At 36.6% G+C, this 22766-nt stretch overlaps 2 protein-coding genes across 2 annotated transcripts in view; one reads left to right on the top strand and one right to left on the bottom strand.

Annotated features, from left to right (window-relative positions):
- LOC127626836 (oxysterol-binding protein-related protein 6-like) overlaps positions 1-1384 on the top strand; it is a 30643-nt gene extending 29259 nt beyond the window's left edge. Inside the window, exon 22 of the mRNA XM_052102915.1 lies at positions 22-1384. Within this exon, the coding sequence (XP_051958875.1) occupies positions 22-130 (109 nt within the window). The 3' untranslated portion in view covers positions 131-1384. The remainder of the gene's footprint in view (positions 1-21) is intronic.
- Positions 214-20874, bottom strand: LOC127626837 (eomesodermin-like). Its single transcript, XM_052102916.1, has 6 exons — positions 20375-20874; positions 10017-10171; positions 9276-9397; positions 8704-8862; positions 8248-8309; positions 214-7024 (listed from the first exon to the last, which is right to left on the bottom strand). The coding sequence occupies exons 1-6, from the start codon at positions 20872-20874 to the stop codon at positions 6235-6237; spliced, it is 1788 nt and encodes a 595-aa protein (XP_051958876.1). The 3' UTR covers positions 214-6234.
- Between the last annotated feature and the right edge of the window lie 1892 nt (positions 20875-22766).

Raw genomic sequence — 22766 nt, 5'->3', positions numbered from 1 at the left:
TAAATGTCCCCCATCTTACAGGAAAACCTTGGATGGTGCTGGAAGGGAAGTATGGCTGTACAATGGAAGGTATTGGAAGATCAGGGAGAATCCTGGATTTTCCAATGTTAAAAACCTGGAATTGTGGTGAAGGCAGATTGCAGCAACACTGTGGACATTAAGTACCTGTGGTAAATTGTACATGCACACTTGTTTTTTAAAAGACTACATAAACTTGACATGTTGAGAGCAAAGATGGATTGCCCAGTTTTCATACCAAATTGAATCCACTGAGCAAGGATGGTGCTTTTACCCTAAAGCAATTGGCAATATAAATTTTGAACATTTCTATGTATTTCATGGTTGAGGACACAGAAACTTGTATACAATCTGACCTCGTCTTCCACTTTGGATTAAAAATAAGCCAAAAGGTAAATGGGAGATGTATGTGAGTTCTGGACATATGTTTAGTTAACCAATCTTGAATGTTATTACACATACACATATCTATGGACTATTTTAAATTACTTATCAGCACCTTTAGTACTTATCTGCCAGCAGATAGAAGCATAATAGTTCCCTCAATGGCGACTGGATAAAAAAAGGTAAATGTGAATTATTGTACCTAAATGTAATATTCAGAGTTGTTGTTAATGGATTTAAACTTGTGATTTACTTTAGTTGAAGTCTCCAGTTTATAAACAGACAATTATTTCCTCTGCAAATCCATGGCTTAACCTGAGAAGGATTTAGCAGTAAATGGATTAATTCTATTTATGTCTCATGTCTTTTATTTTGAAAAGTCTAGTTCCTGGTTCTTGTCATGTGATTTCATGTTTCCCTCCAAGTTCATGTGTCTTGTGTTCATTGTTTGATTACTTTGTTATTAGATTAGTAGTTATTAGTAGGGCCTGCATTGACTAATACTAAATATGACTGCTCAAATGCATCCTCATCACTCTCACATGGCAGGTCTTTAAAAAAAAAAAAGACGATAAATGGCATAGTTTTTGTTTAGGCCATTAAATAATATTTATGACACTTAAGTATGAATTACACTGACTTTTTAAACTCTAAGTATGAACTGTGAAATCAGAAATTACACTTTTATGTAGACCTGGCATACAAATTTACAACATTCAATGTACAAATGTGCAATCAATAAACTTTCAGTCAAAGGTCATGACTTGCATATATATTTAAAACAGCAATTGAATGTGCACTCAGTAACTTCTTTTCTTTGTGTCATCTTGGTGAATTGATGACACACTGACACCTGGATGCAGCTTCATTTAAAATTAAGAGTTTTCAATTTCAAATGCCATTGCAGAAATGTAGTAGCCTATACAGTCTATTAATTACATTAATCAAAGAGTGAAAGTGTCAAATAACAGGACAGTTACTGAGATTAAGCGAGTAGTTTTCAGCTGGTCATGTGATTCTAACATGGCAGCCCTCATGAGGGGACCTTCTTCATGTAGAACAAAACAGCTTTTATAAGGTTACTTTTATGATTGGATTCTTCATTTTAACATGAGTGGTTGTGATTTACTACATATATTGCAAAATTACAATTAATGTCTTTAGGTGTTAAACTTTTTTAATTAGGAAAATAAATTACCGAGTGCACCTTTAAATGCACAATATGAAAGAAAGGGGGAAAAGGGAATTTAGAATAGTTCAGTCTTTATTACATTTAGAATTAATCAAAAAACATACACATTATTTCGCCAGCATTCCTGCTGTGTCTGAGGCTCAGGGCGCTTGGTGGAAGAAACTCACGTTTATCTTGATTCACTACAGTGCACCTTTTTAATTATTATTAATTTAATTATTTTTATTATTACTGTTATTTGTTGCTTTAACCCATCATAAATATATACAAATCTAATATCAGATGATGTCAGAGAGAACACATTATAATTAGGTTCCATAAAAGACCTGCCACTGACACTTTTGAGAAAGTGGGGGGTATAATGTCCACTAGGTGTCAGTCAAAACATGGATTGATTGCAAATATGACAACAGACAATTCGAGTATTTTCAGTGCACATGAAAAGTCACAAAACGTTTTAGGGCTCCTTAATGTGTAAAAAACCCCAAAGATGAACATTAATTACACACCTTTTAAATGCACATGGAAACACTCTTTAATTGCACTTTCACATACATCTCAGTTAGACAGTTAGTTCAATAGGATTGTTGCTATCTCTTGTAGCCATGTTTTTGTTGGTATTTTACAGTTAAATATCCTAATAACTAATCTTACTTAACCAATAAACAAAACAATTTCTTTAAATTCTCATCTGCAGAATATTAAAAAGGTTCCCTGTATGTTAATTGCCTGTTAACTAGTACCTATTTGGTATTTTAAATAATCTACACATACTTGGCCTAAGTGTGATCTCTGGCCATGGCTTTTTAATCCAATAATGGTATTGTAAAATAATGCAGTGTGATTGCCTCTAAATTATATTACACTTACAGTATTTCATTTGGTTTTGCATATAAATACATATATTAAGGATAGAAAGAGGCAGTTAGAGTCAGTTTGCTAACTTCTTAAAAGCTATGACCACAGAAACCATGTTGGTTTTTGCACATTGCAATTTTTCTAAAACTTATATAAACAATTGATGGGTCAGACAAACTTTCATACATTTTTAACAAAAAGTCATATTTATAATTGTCCTATTTTACAAGTATTGTGACACAGACCGTTTTAGCTTTACATCATTAAAACCTTTCTCATCACCACCCTGCATATGTGTATGTCTGTGTGCCTGTGCATACATGTGTGTGAGATCTGGAAGGGTCTGTTATTAAAAAAACACTACATTTTTAGTTTGGATGTTTTTCAGGTTTTCTGCAGTGGAGTTTTGTCACCCACTGATCTGTCTGAGGTCATTCTCACCTTTGAATGCCTGCAGTCCCTGATAGGCTAAGACTGAGGACTCATTCTTCCTCTGTGTCATTGACATCTGTGTGTGGGCTGTCTGCATGTTACTCTGTTGTTTAAATAAAATGATGTATAGTCAGTCTGAAGCTCTTGCCAGGTGTCCATTTTACTGCATACTGTCATGTGCGATGCCTCCAGACATGATGCTGTTGGTTTAAGTATGTCCTGTTACAGGTCATCAGATTGACACTTGTGTGTTTATCCTAACTTTGACTTTAAGTAATGGAGACCTGAGGATTGCAAGACTATGCCTAAAGCAATTGGGCTCATACATGTCCAGTTTTACTTTTCAACAGTATAAAAAAAGGAAATTATTTATGATGCTTTGCAACTTTAGGGATATTGTCAAATAAATATTGCATTTTAACAGTATAGTTCACCTAAAAATATAAATTCTCTAATGTTGCTCCTAACCCATATGGCTTTCCTTCTTCCATGGACCACAAAAGGAGATTTTAGCTTCAGTCACCATTCACTTTCATTGCATCTTTCTTTGCACATTCCATACAATGAAACTGAATGGTGACTGATGCTAAAATCTTTTGAGTTGCATAGAAGAGCTTGGAACAACGTGAGGGTGAGTAAATTATGACATATTTGTCATTTTTGGGTGTACTGTCACTTTAAAGTCCCTTTATCTGGTTGCTAAAGACCAATCAATGTCAGTCGTACATGGTGGGAGTTAGTAAACTATATGTGACCTACTCCATCATTTAGAGTCACTTTGACCCTAATGTTACCTAAAATAAAATGGAAGGCTTTCAACATTTCTAGCTTTCTAATGATATTATTATTATTTGTTCTCCAATCCATTGCTGAGATCTAATTATTTAAATGTTCGCTCAAACTGTCCTTTTTACTTTAGTGCATAAAACTCAAAATGTATTTCTGTGTCAAAGTGACTCAAAATGGAGCAGGTTACATATACACATATAAACAAAGCAGGACCGTTAGTCTGCACACTTTTGTCCACTTTGATTTATTGACCTTTAGCTCTCTCTTTGTGTCTGTTTTTGTCTCAATGTCTCTCATGTCATGCTGTACAATTTCTGTGTTTATGCATACAGGAAAAGGACACATAACATCATGTATTTTATCATAAACTTACACAATCTAACTCAGTTTATCAACCATATTATGTCTGTCTAGTAAAAGATGGAATCCCATCTGGTGCATAGAGCCATGCTCTGTTAGAAACTATGGCTATTTTATGTGATGTCTGAATGGCCTGGGATTATTGATTTAGCTCCCTGCAGGGTTGCATTTTTGGGATTGACTGGAAACACGAATGTGGGCTTCTACTGTAACAAAACTTTATTTTTATGAATGATCTTTCACCGATTATGCTTTACAACCCAACAACAATTAAACTGATAATTAACTCAAAAATGAAAATTCTGTAATCATTTATTCACCTTCATGTTATTCCAAACCCCTATGACCTTCATAGAAACCCAAAAGATGTTAGGCAGAATGACAGCCTTAGTCACCATTCTCAACATCTTTATTACATCAAATGTAAGTAAATGGTAACCGATGCTGTCATTCGGACTTTTTGTGTTCCATAGAAGAAACATCAATTCTGTGACATTTATAAACCTATTAAGACCTCTCCAAATTTTTAAAAACAGATGAAAATGATTTGATTGCACATTTGTGTGTGTATGTATTTGTTAAGTATGCATGTAAGAAAGAGTGGCGTGTAGGCTTTGCGAGGTGCTTTCCATGTCTGGGTCTGATGAGGGGGACAAGACAGTTCCTTTGGGGGAGTGTCAGCAGGTGTGTCATGAAATCTTCAGTTGCTAAAGTGTCTGAAACCACACAGGTTTGTCTGTCTGTGGGTCTCCAGGCCAGTGTCTCAGTGCAGTCACAGTGTCTTTGTCTGAGAGTAACCTTCAGAATACCTCCACCTGACCTTACCCCCAAACAACTAACAAAGGGATCACAAAGCACAGATGAGCCACCTATCACAAAGCAGACTGAAATCCCTTTTCCACCGAAATGGTGCTGGTTCTCATGCTGGAGCTTGGCCGGGGGATTTGTAACAATCTGAGAGCCACACAATGCCATAAAAGACTACTTCACTACATAACCTGCCTATAAATAAACATGCCATATTGCGTTCTTTGTTTGCGATGTTACGAGTTTTGAAAACATTTCTGTAACGATGATGGCATATACAATGATGAAGACTTTGACAATAAACGAGAACTAAACATAAACATGGCTGGGCTGGGCTGGGCTGAAACAACGTTACATTCACAAACAATATTAGACAAAGGACAATGGTAAACATGAGGGCTTAAATACATGACATGGTGGAACATAATCCAATTATCAAACAGAACACTAAACAAGATAACAAGACTAATAACCTAAAACCAATGACAAACTAGAACTAATAACAATGAATCAAACAATGAACCAATGAAAACAAGACACATGAACATGGAGGGAAACATGAAATCACATGGCAAGAACTAGGAACTAGACTTTTCAAAATAAAAGACATGAAAAAATGAACCAACAGAATAAACATGAACAGACACATTAAACATTACAATTTAAACATCGAAAGTAATTTGATTCAGCGCCTTTGGTTGTGGCAAAGTCACATTACTGTTTTGATGCCCAACTTTAGGAATCGTAGTATGCACTTGTCTTATTGAATACTTAAAAAAAAAATTCTGTGTGCATTTTTGAAATTGTATTTACATTTGCACAAAAAACATGTGGATGGAAACCTAATTCATGTCAATTTGCCATTCTTGTCGTTGTATATTATAACGAATAAATTCAATTGTATTTAAGACTAAATTTATTTATATTTATTCACTTAATTTTTTATTGCGTGAACGCGTGTTGCAATGCCGCATTGAGCGTTTCTAGTGTAGAAAACTTTGTTGTTTAGAACTAGTTTTGCGTTGCTTCAATCTAGCCAGTGAAATATCACCCCCTCCACCACCTCTTAAATTCCTGTTCCTGTTTCGAAACCAGCAAGTTTTAGGGGCAATTTTATTCCAGCCCAGAGCCACCTTTTCGGCGTTGAAAATGCACAGAATAATTCAAGATTGGACAATGACATTAGCACTGGCACCCTGTCTATGAAAAGTGGCTTGAGAGCATTGCTTTGTCTGGCAATATATCAAGAACAGGACAAAGTTGTGTAGTATTCTTTGCCCCTGCTGCCCCTTAGCTACTATCAAAGAGAACTTCACCCTGTGTTCTGGTCAAGCAGACAGACAGTGCAACACTGTGGGTGGATGACAGCAGAAGCGCAGTCTGGGTCTTGGTCTTCAGTGGGTGTAGAAGCCATAGTATCCTGCATCACAGCAATTGTCCTTTTCACAAGCTTCTGTGCTGCGGTTGGGAGGGGAATTTTCATTGCTGGACGTGTAAGGTGACACCCGCCTCTTCTTGTTTTCTCCTCCCTCAAACAAACCCGAGTCAGCTGAGTCCACTGATTTGACTGAGGGGGCTTCTATCCAGGGGTCCTCTCCAGAATCTTTAGACTTGTCCTGGAGCAGTGGCTGGCGCTGGAGCTCCAGCAGAGACGGGGAAGAATGGAAACGTGAGCTTGTCGCTGAGGGAGAGGAGGATGTGGCTGGGGACGTAATGGTTCGAAACCAGCTCAGGCTGGACCCGGGTTTACCATGGTGGGGATGATTAAGGTACTGCGGTGAGGGCCTTCCTGAGCTCCATGGTCCTGGGCTGGCACCAGACAACGCCCCAGAGGCAAAGGGGCTTTCAGAATAGTAGCTCAGTGGGTGATGGGGAGATGTCTGAAGTGCAATTGGCTTGTAGAGACTGTTGGAAGCATATTCACTATCATACGCATTGAAGTCGAGGCAGTTGGGCCCCTGCTGGCTGGATAGGTACCAGCGGCTGTGTGGGCTGGCAGCAGGATCTTTGGGGCATTGCTGGGCCATGCTGATGGGCTCACGACCATAGAACCGACTTTGAGGCAGGGGGCTCATGTACTGATCAGACAGGTAGGGCTGATGAGGGTAACAACTACCTGTGAGGAGCTGCTGGCCTTCGGTTGGGGAAGGCGTGAGGCGGTCTGAGTCGTGTGGCGCATACAGCCTGTGTGGGAAAACAAAGGGTAAAAAATCTAAGTTTTATGACAAAACCCTTTCTTAAATGTTAATTAAAAGTTCACACAAACATGAAAAGTCTTTATTTACTCCGCTAACTCACCTACATGACTTTCGTTCCTCTGTGGAACACAAACTGAGACATTATCAGGATAGTGCCTCAGTCACTATTCACTTTCATTTCATCTTTTTTTTCCCCATTCAATGTAAGTGAATGGGGAATGAGGCTAACCTTCTAAAATAGATATAAATTCATAATGATTTGGAACAACAATAAAAATGTAAATTTTAGGTGAACTATATCTTTAATAAAGCAATATCACACAAGCAACAGGATTTTATACAACACTTTTATAAACAGTACATTTTTGAGTAACTTTCATTTTAGACACAATATTACCAAATATTTAGCCTATCTTTGCTCAGCTAACAACAATAGTTCCAAACAAAGCTGGATTAAGGGACAATTCACCCAAAAATTTAAAACATCATTTACTCACCCTAATGGCATCCCAGATGTGTATGACTTTCTTTATTCTGCGGAACACAAAAAAATACTTTTTGAAGAATATTTCAGCTCTGAAGGTCCATATGGTGCAAGTGAGAAGTTACCAAAAGTGTGAAGCTCCAAAAGGACATAAAGGCAGCATAAAAGTAACCCTACGACTCCAGTGGTCTTCAAAAACAGATAAATATTTAAGTCCTTTTTACTATAAATATCCACGTTCAAATTCTTCTTTTATCTGCATTCTTCATGCATGTCACCAACTGCTAGCCTATGAGGAGAATTTATAGTAAAAACAGACTTAAATAGAATCTGTTTCTCATTCACAACTATCTTATCACTTCTGAAGATAAATAATTAACGACTGGAACCTATTAATTACTTTTATGCTGCCTTTATGTCTCTTTGGAGCTTAAACATTGTGGTCACTATTCACTTGCATTGTGAGGACCTACAGAGCTGAAATATCCTTCTAAAAATCTTGCTTGTGTTAGGCAGAAAAAAGTCTTGAGGGTGAGTAAATGATGATAGCATTTTCGTTTTTGGGTGAACTATACCTTTAACTGTTGTGTGTTGCTTTTAACCCCCTGTTTGTGAAGCCACATGTGAAATGTTCTAAAATGTTCTTTATGCAAGAGTGCTCAATCAAACGTAGTGCTCCAGAGAGACCCCTATTGCTTTATTTCATTCACTCTAGGCTTACTTACGTGTCATAATTGTCCCGAAAACCTTTAGCAAAAGGGTTGTGATCTATTTTCAGCTGAGTGATCTGTGAAAGAAGTGGCAGTGGAAGGGGTTGGTGAAAGGGCAGGGCAGAGAGAGAGAGAGAGAGAAAGAAAGAGAGACAGTGCAAGAGTAATGTCATATGGACATAGAAAGGAGGGTCAGAAAAGGAGACGGGGTTTAAAATCATTATGAAATAATTCATGAACTAAGCACACTCTTTCTTCAGCATATCTACAGATCTAGCAAACCCAAAGCCCTTTACAAAACATCCCAGATTTAAAGTGCAGATACAACACCACTCTCTTGTCTAGTTAATTCCACAATGTGATGACATGCCCCTCTGTTTGTTGTAAGCTGTGTTTGTGGTAGTTGCACTCTGATTAATAAGAAAATAAACCCACAGCATGCTGCGTTCAAATGACATTACAATAACTCACGTCTGCGTTCTGGTAGGCAGTGACGGCAATGAACTGAGTCTCAGGAAAGACAAATATCTGAGACTTAGAGGTCAGGAAAGGATCCACCATTCCATCCTCCTTCACTTCCACAATGTGTAGACGTGGTTGGTACTTATGGAGTGACTGGAGCACTATCATCTGTATGACAATGCAGAGAAAGTGAAGATAATACAGTGTGTGTGTGTGTGTGTGTGTGTGTGTGTGTGTGTGTGTGTGTGTGTGTGTGTGTGTGTGTATATATCATAGAAGTATGCCAAATATTGTGCAAACGCCTTTATGTATTTGTTTTAATTATTTTTTTATTTTGTCCAATTGGGAATGCCCAATTCACAATGCACTCTATGTCCTTATAGTGGTGTAGTGACTCGCCTCAATCTGGGTGGCGGAGGACAAATATTAGTTGCCTCTGCATCTGAGTCCATCAAATCACACATCTTATCACGTGGCGTATTGAGCGTGTTAAATAGCGCGCGTGTATATATATATATATATATATATATATAGTATTATAAACGCCTTTAGGAAGACTTAACTAAGAACAAAGTCATTACCTGTGCTACATTGTTCGAGCTGCCTTTATTATTGGTGAGTTTCAATTTGCCAAAGGAAACTTCCTGTCTCATCCAGTGATTCCCAGAATTGGGCGAATCTGGGTGCATATACATTCTGTTTCCTGTAAAAAGCCAAATTAATAATTATATCTGCAATATAATGTAAATTAACAAAATAAATCACAAGCAATAATCCTGTACTGAAAGAAACCTTCACGTTTTTTTTTTATTTTTGCTTGGTACTTTTATCCAAAGCAACTTGCAATGCAGTCAATATACATACATTTTATCAGTATGTGTGATCTCTGGAAATCAAACCGAGAGCCTTGGCATTGTTAGCACCATGTTGAGCTACAGGCTTTAAACCATGGTATTTCTTTAGGTAAAGGAAGACGTTAAAAAAAGACTGAAGCATGAATATATTTCCAACTTGAAAATGTGGTCTTGGAAATTGTTTGGAATTAGCTAATTAAGAGTGCAATGCCAAACGTTTCACATGCATTCACACTTAAACAGCAGTTCTAGTGCAGAGCTGTTGTGGTGGGCCACACACTTAAGTTCCTGTGATTGTGGCGTACAGTGGTATCAGAAACACACATGCACTTCTGGCCACAAAAATACAGAGCTCTGGGGATGTGAAGTTTTCTGCACTGCTCAGAAAACTCACACAATGTGAAAACCACAAGGCAGATAAAGACATTTATCTTGTTAGCTTAAATGATAGTGTCCAGAAAAAAGTACCTGGCATATTGCCTTCTGCCTTGCCACACTGGACCCATTTGCCACCTTGATACCTCCAATGTTGCTGGTCGGCAAGAATTACATCCACATATATGTTGTAATGAGCCGAGGGGTCCAGCAAGCTGATGTTAAAGCTGAGGAAAGGGAACATCCTCCTGTTAAAAGATAGATCACAAAACACAGTGAGATTACAGAGGAGCACTGTATTGCCATTACAAGAACGGAACAATGTAAATACTAATAGTAATCTCAAATGATAAAAAAATATTTTACTCAATTTAAAAATAAAAATTCTTACCTTTAATTAAGTTACTGTTACTCTCTAAATCCTAAAGTTGTCATTAATAAAAACTTTTAAGTGGTCCTAATAAAAAAAGCAGTATGTCACATTTTGGAATCATAACTCTAATACATACGTTTTTCAACTTTGGCTTCGAGTACTAACTCAAAATTACCAAGTACAAAATTGCAACTGGGAATACCCATAAACCCTTGCACTTGAATAAATTATATTTGTTTGGTCAAAACAATGGAATGTATGTAGTAAAATAATAGTTTTTTATTTAATATATATTTAGTGTTGTAGCTGGTTGATAATTTAGATTTCTGTGAAGTCACCATGAGGGTGATTAGTGTTACCTCTGGTGAACTTGGAGCATGTTAAGTTTAAGCCATTCTGTAATAGGCTAAAAGGGAAAGGAGGCGAGAACCGGACGAAGCATCAAAGTAATATTTAATTAAACAAAAAGACACAAACATAAACACATACAGGGCAGCTGCTTGTAGCTCTCTCTCTCCTGAACTGCCACCTCCGGCAGCCTTTATGGAGTCCAGTATGCCATATGGCTAACCTAGAGTCTATTAATTATTACCCTTATGCTGTATAATACATGTTATAACCCAGTCAAGGTGAGCAGGGCGGGGCTGAGCGTAGTCTAAGCAGAGTGAGGCCAGGAATATAAGTGGTGAATGAGGTCCATCTGTGTGCCACACCGCCTCGTGTTCCAGTGAGGGGTGGCGGAGTATTTAAGGAGAGAGCTACACAGAGCTGTCTGTGTGTCAGTGTGGTAGATGCTGAAAAGCAAACCTTTTGTGTACTGCTGAAAAGCTGATCCTTATTGTGTGCAACTGAAAAGTGCAACAATAAATGTGTACGTGTTTTGTCAAACCAGCCCCAGCATCCTTCATTCCTTAATTGTTACACTAATTTAAATAATTAAATCAAAACAACAACACTTTAATCACAGATGAGTTAAGCTTACTTGTAACTAGTTATGTTACTTAAAAAAATTTGTTCAGTTTACTTGAGCCAAATAAGTATGTTTACTTAGAAAAAAGCATGCAAATGATTGCCTTGAAAACTCATAAGGTTAACTAATTAGATTTTACAGAGATTCATACAATGCAATGTGAAAATTATACAGTGATGTTAAAGGGGGGGATAACCTTTTTATAAATCAATATCTAAGTAACTTTTGGAGCACATTCTGTAGAGGTCCGTCTTGCATAACCTAAATTGTAATTTGGCGCCACTAGCACTGTAAGCTTAATGTTCAATTATCTAAAAGACTTATAAACAAAACAATTCTTTATTTTTATTTGTAAAGCATAAATACACATGTCAAGTCGATGACATACAGCGTGATCCCAGTCACATAAAAAATGCTCAAGCAGTGTGTTGTTGCTATGGTGAATTTTGCTTGTGATCATCAATTTTGAGGCAAGTAAAAATACATTCTATGACCAGCATATACTTGTATGCAAAAAATTATATGTACTTTTAAGATCCCCAAACTTTTATGACATCTTTTAGGGCGTTCAATGCATAATTCACTGATACTTAGCTTGTTTGAATGCGCTTGCACTGTATATTGTAGATGTGGGTGTGTATTCTGTCGTAATAGTGTGGGCACAAAGATTGTGATAGAGAGGCAATGGGGAGCAGGCTGTATGTGAATCTTTAATATGACTATTAATAAAAGATGTTCAGAGATGCATCTGCTTGATTGCTGTAGATTTCCTTGCTGTACAGATATTGATCACGGGGGCAATGATGGAGACAAGGTAATTGGGAGGTCAGTGTGTCCCAAGACAGTGCAATTAGGCCAGTATTTCACTTTGCAAACACATGATGCATATAAGTTTGCAGTAAAATGGCTAATAATGAAGGACATTGGGGCCAGGGTAGCTTAGTGAGTATTGACGCTGACTACCAACCCTGGAGTCGAGAGTTTGAATCCAGGGTGTGCTGAGTGACTCCAGCCAGGTCTCCTAAGCAACCAAATTGGCTCGGTTGCTAGGGAGGGTAGAGCCACATGGGTAACCTCCTCGTGGTCATGATTAGTGGTTCTCGCTCTCAATGGGGCACATGGTAATTGTGCGTGAATTGCAGAGAGTAGCATGAGAAGCGGAGGCAACTTGTCCTCCACCACCCGGATTGAGGTGAGTAACCATGCGACCACAAGGACCTACCAAGTAGTGGGAATTGGGCATTCCAAAATGTTGAGAAAATGGGAAAATAAAATAAATAATAAACACACACACATATATATATATATATATATATATATATATATATATATATATATATATATATATATATATATAATGAAGGGCATTGCAGTTATCATGTTTTCAATTTAAATGTAATTATTTTCATATTATCCTTTTATTAAAGTATCTATCTTCCTTTTAGTAAAATCTATGCTTTTTTTCTGGTAGTAAATAGTTATTATCCTTTATTAAATTATCTACTTTTTTAGTGAGTAGTAAGCAGTTTACTTTTTACAGTTAATTTTTAAGTAAAATGTAAGTACATTTTAAGCTAGGACCAGTTATTAGTATTGTTAGTTTTTATGATTTAGCATTTTTAGTATTTTGACATAATTAAAAATGGATAGTCATTCAATTTCACTGTAAGTATTTACATTTATAAAAACTTGTCTTTAATTAATTTCTTTCTTGCAAATTGTTGCAAAGTGTTACCTCTGCTGCACAATCAACATATTTCAATATTTTATTCAAAATTATTTATTTATTAATAATATTTATTAATGATGTTTGTTTTATGCAATAAAAGTGAGTCCAACATTTAAAAACCAAAACAAAAACAAAATTCTGTGTGCAATAGAGAATGAATGCTCCTTATACTATTCTACAGCCAAGATAAAACAAGTCTCAATAATACACTCCAGATATGACGTCTATAAGCACAGTCAGAGCTCTCAACACATGGCTGCCTCTCATTCAACAGATTCTATAGGCTCTGCTGCTCAAGTTTAAACACTTCCCCTCTGTCAGATGCTTATGTCAGGTGACACTCAAGTGCAGTTGTCTGGTCATATCTGTATCTGTATCATATCAATTCCATGAACTGGAAACACACCAAATTGTATATGGCACAGAATGGGTTTAGTTTATGAGTATGCATATTACAAATCTCTCACTCTCTATCCTAAAATGCCAACTGTGTCTATGGGCTCACAGAGTGAAACTGTACACCTTTTTCCATTGGAAAAAGTGTGTAAACCAGGTTGAGTTTGTATAATGATTTTCAAAGGAATATTCCGGGTTAAATAGTGGTGGCTCAGATGCCACTGTTGGGCCCTTGAGCAAGGCCCTTGACCCTATCTGTTCCAGGGGCGCCGTATCATGGTTGACCCTGCACTCTGACCCCAGCTTAGTTGGGATATGTGAAAAAAATTATTTCACTGTATATATGCAAAAAAATAAATAAATGTATATAAATTCTATCCTCCTATTCTAAAAAAGCAAAAATCGAGGTAACACTGAGGCACTTACAATGGAAGTGAATTAGGCAAGTTTATGTGGGGTTTAAAAGAAGAAATGTGAAGCTTATAATTTTTATAAAAGCACTTAAATGAATTATTTTGTTAAAAATGGTGTATTATTTGAGCTGTGAAGTTGTTAAAATAGTTATTTCTGCAGGATTACAGGGTTTACAGCTTTACGTCATATTGGCAACAAAGTTGAAAAATTGGAAATAAATTTGCACAGAAAAGGTAAGTAAGCAATTTTATCATACTATAATCATGTTAACATACATATTGTTTGTCTTGTGAAAATAAAAAAAAATAAAACATTTAAAAAAAAATTATTTTATCTGCAATCAGTTTCAAAACATACAACAACCAACAACATTTGACATCACTGATGCCAAACCTGGTGCGGCTGTATGGTGAGCTAAATATCTTAATACTGTAAATACCTGTTTGCTTTTTACATGGAAGAATATGGTTTTGGAACAACACAAGTGTCTGCAAATGAAGACATATTCCTTTTTGAATCCTAGTATTAGAGCACACTTTAGTAGATAACATACAATGATTAAGGACAGCCACTCTCTGCCAATGAAACATATCCATATGCAAGATGCTGCTGTCAGTTACCATTACATGTTTTTATCCATACCATGAAAGTTAATTTTCATTGAGGCTCAAACATCTTTTGAGTTCCACAGAAGAAAGTCATATGTGGTGTGCAACAAATTGAGGGTGCAGAAAATAAGGACAGAATGTTCATTTTAGGGTGAACTATCCATTTAAGCGATATTTTAGTTTTTACTTCATTTTAAACTGTATTTCAGTTTCACTTTGAGTGATCAGAGTACAGAGGACTGCTTTACTATGGAGCAACATAACACACCCACTGCCCACCCACAGGCAGCTGTAATCAATCAACATTCTTAGATGGATCCCTAGCATTGTGAAGCCTTGTGGTGGTGAAGTGACCGAGCAGGTGAAGGGTTTCTTCTTCCACATCAGTTGTCAATATAAGTGAAAACAGAAACCAGAATCATCTCTGTATCATTCTACGCTCTCTGCCTTCGCTCTCTGACTTATAACTATACCGACTACGGCAGTCAATTTCCTCATCTGACTGAGCCTCAGAAATGATCATACTTATTTAAAATGAGACATTTATAAGAAATCAGTACCTGGAGAGGGGGAAACCAGTGGGTACACCACTGAAAGGAATGTTTTGCATGAGTAGGAGGCTAAGGTTTTCGGCAAAAGTTAGAGGTTAACCTATGGAAACTTAGCTGACTCTCCTTGACTCAATGATGGAGCCATGAACATGACAGTAGGTTGTTGCCAAACAGTAATGCCTCCTCTGCTGTCTAGGACTAATAAGTAATTAGGAAGGTATAGATTTCCATATGTGTATGTATTCCCACTTTGCACATGACATACTGGTTAGAGTGTTCACTTTCAAAGGAAATACAAAGAAAAAGTGAGAGATAGAGAGAGAGTACGATAAAAAAAAAAAAAAGGATATTGACTTGGGAAGGTACTTTTCTCCTTGAGCACATTCACTGATTCACCTGGACAGGAATTCAGGTCAAGTTTGTCACCCAATGTGCTCTTAAACTTCTGTATACCAGTCCGTGGCTGTTTTTGAACATAGCTTTTTGTAAGTTTAAAATGTAAGGCAAAATATCAAATTGGGATATACAATTATATACCTTATATGAATGTGGTTATGTTTTGAAACCACAGTATAATTGCTGATGTTGGAGGATTGCCATAGCCGTACAGATGAGCTCGAAACACTGCTGCTAAAAAACAGTGGCTTGAAATGGATCTGCCAGCAACCACAGTTGCATCCCTCATTACAAACAATCCCTTTGATCTTGACGTTGTTTTGTTGATGTACCGCTGTCACAGTATGTCTGTTTCTATCACAGCTACTTGTTGGGACTCACTTGGAATCAAGTACACAGCGATCAATCTGGTCTGTAGTGAGCACTGACAATTCAACAAGCAACTGTTGCTTCTGAGGTCTGGCTTTTTGCAGCAAGACTGCATACTCCATGATACCATATACAGCTGAACAGGAAGTGTTTTGTTAGTTGAAAAAAAAAAAGAAAGAAAGCTTGAAGGCTTGAAACAGACAAAAATATCGTCTTGCCTTTAAAGCAAAGAACAGGCAGAGAGACTTTGACTAGTTTAGGAGAGAGAGATTGCTTTTTATTTAAAAGCCTTGACAACCTCAATAACGTTAATAAAAACGATTCATTGCCTTGATATTGAGTGGGTTGCTCTTGTTGTAAAACCTTATCAGTGTCAATCAATAAAACTGCCATTTCTATTATTTTGTCTAATGCTACAAGCGAGGGCCAACGATGGCCACAATAAATTATTTATGTACAACTTTCTGCTGTTCTGCACGTTTATGAATGGTTCGTACTTGTTGTGCCGTGTATTCCACTGTAATATGGGGAGATAATGCTGAGTGTGTGCATGGACATAAATATTTGTTTACATGTCTTTCAAAGGTACTAAAAGTTAAACTGCTCCTATTGAATAATTTAAACAAACCGAACCCATGACAAGTCGGAACTAACGAACAATGTTATCACTAATTTTAACTCCTAACCCATACATAAACCTAAGCATAAAGTCTCAGAGGCGGATTTTGCTATGTTTCACCCGTTTCATTTGAAATGGGCCTCGCAACAGAAGGGGCCTCAACTTGAGCCCAAAAAAGAGTCCTGCCATGACCCAAGCTCTGGGGGGATCCAACTGTTTTTTGAAACGGGCCTCCAAATTGCAAATGGGCCACCTCTGTATAGTCTAACCCTTTAACCAACACCTAAACCTAACCATGATTTTAGTGGAAAAATAACTTTTGTGTTTGTAGACTATGCTGTATTTAGACTTAGATGAAAGTATACTTTTCATATGAGACATGTGAAGCTCCATTGAAGCAGATAGCAAGTTTTATTTAAACTTAAGGCAGAGATCCATGACTCTGAGCATGCCGTTCAATAAAACCTGTAAGTGGTAGTTTACGGACAAAGGACCTGATTACCCACATCTCCTACAAGCACCTGAGTATGGCCAATGTCACAGAGGAGTTATAAAAGAATATCAGACATTTTTCAACAACTAAAGCACATGGTGAGAGACACTTGTTCCTTTTCTCAGGCATATGGTGTATATGCATTTGACATTAGATAGCCCTCTACATTTTTATGTTTTTCCTTCACTCTAGTATTTATCAGCCACTGAACATGCAAATGAATGAATCGAAGACAACATCTGTAGTAGTTTAATCTCCCTTCCCAGGTATGATGGCATGATGTTCTGTGAATTTCACTGCAGTTATTAGTAACATTTGATGCACTCTTGTTCCTTTATTCGGCTCTGAAACTACCAACAAATAAAACAAAGATAACACACACCTCCACCATTCTATGTTTAGAGGTGATGGTGGCCTCATGCCTGTTTAAGTTTGTGAAACCTAGTGGCAGAGGCTAAGGGCCATTTTTAGAGTTCGACTTGAAAAGGGCCAAAGACCTCTGCTCACGTCTTAGGCTGTGGGCCTTATGGTACATTTCAAAGCCCTGACTCGGACTGCACCTCGACTTCTGAGGAAATACGCTTCAGTGTGCACACAGGGTACCAGACCAGAGGAGAGAAAGTGCAAAGAAAAGGTGAGAAAGACAGAAAGAGTGAGCAAGAGAGAGGAAGAAAGTACCATTTCCTGCACTTCAAAGCTACCTCCACTGATGTGTATGGCCATCAGAGCTTCATTGGTGCTCAATCAACATTACCCCGAAGCACACCACCCCCCTCCTCCTTACTTTTCCACTTCCTGTCTTGGGCAGAATTACCTGAGCTCTGATATTCATCAACCACCACCTCACCAAACTCTCAAACAACCAATAAAAATAACCCTGTAGTTGTTATACACCATATGTAACAGGGTGTAAAAACAGTAATAATCATTAGCATCAAATGGCAAATAATATATGTAAATACAATGACACAAACTGATGCTAAAGTAAATGCCAAATGATTAATTCATTTATTATGAACTGGTAAAATGAACAGGAAATGTAAAGATTATGACATCATTGGTATCATGTTAGTACTAAATACGCTGAATCTCAGTAAGGTTTTCCTGTTTAAAAAGTAGAACAGTGTAACTAGTCAAGTTTCACATTTACTGTTAAAATGTATATAGTGAAATCTCACTTAATCAATCTACTCAATCCCCCCCAAAATAGCCTTTGTTACTCATACAGGTGATATGAAATAATTGCATATGTCACACTCTTTATGATATTTAAAATCTTTAGTTAATGGTAATTTAATGAATGGCTTATGGAGTCTTATTGTAAGAACAGGTACAATGTTCTGCCAATAAATTGAATGTGCATCTTTCTCATTCGTGCTCTTTCTTTTATTCTTTAATGTTTTTAATTGAATTCTGCATTTTGGTTAATTACTGGGAACACAAATGTTAAAAGCAAAGCAAGTGCAATTGCTTTCATTGGCAAATTGTTTTACTTTTACAACTGCACTGACCACAACTTGCAAAAGGTTTCAAAACACCTGCCAGTTGGCCACAGGTCACATACAAAAATGTGCATTAATTTGTCACATTAACACACTCCAACACAATGGAACAAATGCACAATTTCACTCACATGTTAAAGATCTTTTCGCTGCAAAATGTACAAATAATCCTCAGCATTAAAATAGACCTACATACAAATATTTTGTTTTAAAGTAGCACACGAGTAGTTTTTGTATGGTGCATTTAAGCATGAATGTACAAAATAATTACTGTGGCAGCAAAGGGACACGTTCAACAGAAAAGCTTTAAACCGAAGTTTAGAGCTAATATCAGGGTCCGGATATCACTACTATTTTTTGGCGTTGCATACAGACAATAGTACAACAAATTTAAAAGATTTGTCCACCTTTCTATTTCCAGCGGGCAATGGCAAATTTCCAAAGGTCAAACTTTGTCTTATTACCTTTCGTGTAAACAAAGAGCCTAATATGCAATACTACATTTAAAACTTTCCTATTTGTGTATTTTAAATGTTGTACATATCTCCTGCAAAGAAAACTACCTGAATTCATGTTTCCATTATATATTATATTATATCTCCATATATATATATATATATATATATATATATGAGAGAGAGAGAGAGAGAGAGAGAGAGAGAGAGAGAGAGAGAGAGAGAGAGAGAGAGAGCATCAAATGTTACTAACAACTGCAGTGAAATTCACAGAACATGGGAAGGAAGATGAAACTACTACAGATGTTTTCTTCTTAATTAATATATATATATATATATATATATATATATATATTAATAAAAAAAGTATTATTATTATAAATTATATTATTTTTTTATAATTATAATTAGAATATATTTTTGGGGGAGGTGTGGCCATCTTAGGAATTATTGTTAAAAAAATTTTTACTAATTATTATTGGTTTGATATTATTGGTTAAAAGCAACAGTGTTTTTTCAGCATTTTTTTTTTATATGTAATCAAGCTAAAAACACTGAAACCAAACTCAGGAGAAGTGGTTAATGTGATATTTAAATGTCTAAAGATCAAACAAATATTTTGTTTAGTCAGCTGACATTTCAAATTCTTATTATTCAATGACTGTAAGAAAGACATGATATCTTGAAAGCAGCTCTGAAATGGAAGTGTCGCGTATTGTAAATTAATCATCACGGACATAATGCTCGGTGTCCCGTCAAACGTCACGCGCTTTCCTCCCTCTCTGGGGTGTCTGTGAATCATCAGCCGTTTACACACGTCACAAAGTTTTCAATTGATAGTGTTTTCTTGCTGATAATTACGTACTCCATAAACCAGAACAACGTTGGTTATGTTCTGTCAGAACATGCTCATCATAACTGTCATTTAAAAAAAAAAAGCCTAACACATCTATCAGTGGATGACAACAAAAGTGGAGAGTCAATATCAGTTACACAGATTTGTATCAAAGTCCACATAAGTAGGCTATAGTGAGAGAATTTAACATAATTGCCAACAGTATTTGTTCACTTTTAACAACAACTGTAACCAGGTCGTGGTCTGCTGAATAAATAAAAAACTAAATAAAAATATACAATTAAATAAACCAGATAAAATGCCGCCCTGCCTTTTCATATATTCACATCTCTCTTTAATTAAGCTTCTAAATTTAAGAGGCACGACAAGGGCTCGATTTCATGCCCACCTGCCTTGGCTGGCACTGCTTTATTCACTGCGCGCGAGTCCTGTTTCTCAATTTACATTTGACGTAAAAACTCTGCACTAAGTATATCGTTGACATCGTGAGCTAAACATAAGTGAGAGGAGCAGACATTCATACAGGCTGCAGAATGACCCGTTTCTTACAATCACAAGTGTGACACCAGTTGTTGATCCACTGCTGTCACCGCGGGCATAAACTTGTAAACGTGTGCTCTGGATTTTTGCGGTGGCAACTTACACCTTTACAATCTACTTGATATTTATTCTTATGATGTAGTCTAATAAAGAGTGTTGGATTCCATTAAGGCTTCTTACCGTCCCTGTTTTGTTATGATCATCTCTGTTTGATATTTGTGGAACTTCGCCCAGAGCGGGTAGTTGTTGAGGACCACCTGGGTCTTCCCCGACACCTGTAGACCAGGTAAAGAGTACATCGGTGTTCGCGGGTACCCGTGCTGAAAAGGCGCAGGGTAACCGTCTAGGCTGCTCGGGTAAACTTCTTTACCGTTCGTTGAATATGCATCCGCTCCGGTCGAAACATAAGTCTGTCCCGTCCCGCTCCGGGTGTTAAAATGACAGCTGCCGAGCGGAGCCGGTGAGTAAAACCTGCCGGTCTGCGATCCGAATCCACCAGAGACACTTTGGTGGTGCTCAGCGTGGAACGGTAAAGAGAAACTGTCCTGTGCGTTTGGAATCGAGTCCTGTAACTCCCGGTTCCGGTGCAGGTGGCTGTTTAATTCTGCGTCTTTAGTAAAACTTTGCGCGTCTGTTCCATTCAACATATTGAGGTAAAAATGTCTGCCTATGCCGCCCATCTGCAGCACCGGTCCGAGCTCACTAGCGGTGTCATAGGTTTACCATCCGTGCTCTTTAACTTTTAAAATAATAATTCATATGACTCCAATGAAAACAAGCTCTCTATAAACTTCAGTGTCCTTTAACCCACAGATCTGCAATTGCGCGCCGTTTACAGTCTAAATTATCTGGGTATTTCTTTTGATGTATCTAATTATTTTGAAGACACTGGTACTATGTGTTTTGAATGTAGGAATCGGACGATTCAAACACATGATAAGATTCTATGATATATCCATTTCTCGAGTGGTAATTGGTCCGGAGGTGGGCTTTAAACGCAGACTGGGCGTGATAGGCTTGATGCGCGAGGACAGGGCCTTCCCCTATTTGCAGAGCTTTCAGTCCTGTCTTTGATGCTCGCTTAATAGAATTAATCATCATCATTATACGAAATAGGCCTATATGCATTGAGTGCGTGCGCTTTACCTATTAGGCGCTTTATGATACATAATAAAGCCTATATATATATATATATATATATATATATATATATATATATATATATATATATATATATATATATATATATATATATATATATATAGTCAAAGAGTAAGAACCAAAACCATTTTGGTGTTTTCAATCCACAACTAAGTGTAACCAAAGTGTTGGCTAACGAAAAAGATGAACACTCCAAAAAATAAAATAAAATAAAAAATAGTTTTCATTTTTGATAATTACGCATTTTAATTTCATAACAAAATTCCATCAAATTGAATTTAGTAATCTTTAACAACATAACATTTAAAAACCTAAATAGCCTATTTCAAGTTTTAGTAATTTAATTTATAAAAAAATGACACAATTTCATTTGATGGAATTTTATCTTGAAATGTAAATACATAAAACTTAAAAACAGGCTAAACAATAATTCTGAGTGAAGATTTTGAGGGATAGATATAACCACATGACAACATAACCACATTACCATCAAATTTAAGAAGAAAAAAGAGAAGCATATTTTACAACAAAGGAATCATCATATGCCACATTACAATTTATCCATTCTTTAGATAAAGATGAATATAAATAGTCTGTGGACAGCCTATGGAATACCAGGGATTCACAAAGAGTAAGTAATTTCATCCCCTTTTAAATAGACATTTTTCTTGCTGAAACATAGACTTTTTATTACATGATCTTCATCAACACATTTAATTGAATCAAGCACAGAACAGGATTTTTTTTTTAGTCTGTTATTTTTGGAGCATCTTTATTGCTGTATTGCATACAAACTTATATAAGTAAATAAGTACAGTGATTTTTAATCAGGCTAGAAAATGTTTCAGTTTTGCTTGAAAGTTCAACGATACACCTGTGACTCAGGAAAGGTTTATGCAAAGTAACAAATCATACAGCCTCAATAATCTAGACATTAAAAAATACAAATGTCATATTAGTATAATAGAGGTCTAGCTGTTATTAATAATTTAGTATTATTTAAAATCCATCATCACTGGTTGAGAAAGAAAGATATTTTAACAGATGTTTGGCTATAGCTTGCAAATTTTAAGATTTATAACATGAAAAATCTGTCTTGTGTTGATGATGTTGTTTTTTCCACAGTCCTGAAAGTGTCATCTTTTATATTTATATTTATGCATTTGGCGGACGCTTTTATCCAAAGCGACTTACAGTACAATTATTACAGGGACAATCCCCCCGGAGCAACCTGGAGTTAAGTGCCTTGCTCAAGGACACAATGGTGGTGGCTGTGGGGTTAGAACCTGTGACCTTCTGATTAACAGCCCTGTGCTTTAGCCACTACGCCACCACCACTCATTGTATTAATTTCAGCTGCATTTCATTAATTAATTAGTATACATATAATCTGTAGATAAAAAAGAATCAT

This window comes from Xyrauchen texanus, chromosome 33, assembly GCF_025860055.1.
Source record: "Xyrauchen texanus isolate HMW12.3.18 chromosome 33, RBS_HiC_50CHRs, whole genome shotgun sequence".
Classification (NCBI taxonomy): Eukaryota; Metazoa; Chordata; class Actinopteri; order Cypriniformes; family Catostomidae; genus Xyrauchen; species Xyrauchen texanus.
Note: the sequence above shows the minus strand (reverse complement) of the source record. Positions and strands in the feature narration are given on the sequence as shown.

Excerpts from the sequence above, each read along its gene's own strand:
- LOC127626837 (XM_052102916.1), bottom strand. The coding sequence starts at position 20,874 with ATGGGCGGCATAGGCAGACATTTTTACCTCAATATGTTGAATGGAACA. Across the intron at positions 10,172-20,374 it reads ATCATAACAAAACAGGGACG|GAGGATGTTCCCTTTCCTCA; the intron begins GTAAGAAGCCTT and ends ATCTTTTAACAG. Across the intron at positions 7,025-8,247 it reads TTTCGGGACAATTATGACAC|GCTGTATGCGCCACACGACT; the intron begins GTAAGTAAGCCT and ends TTTCCCACACAG.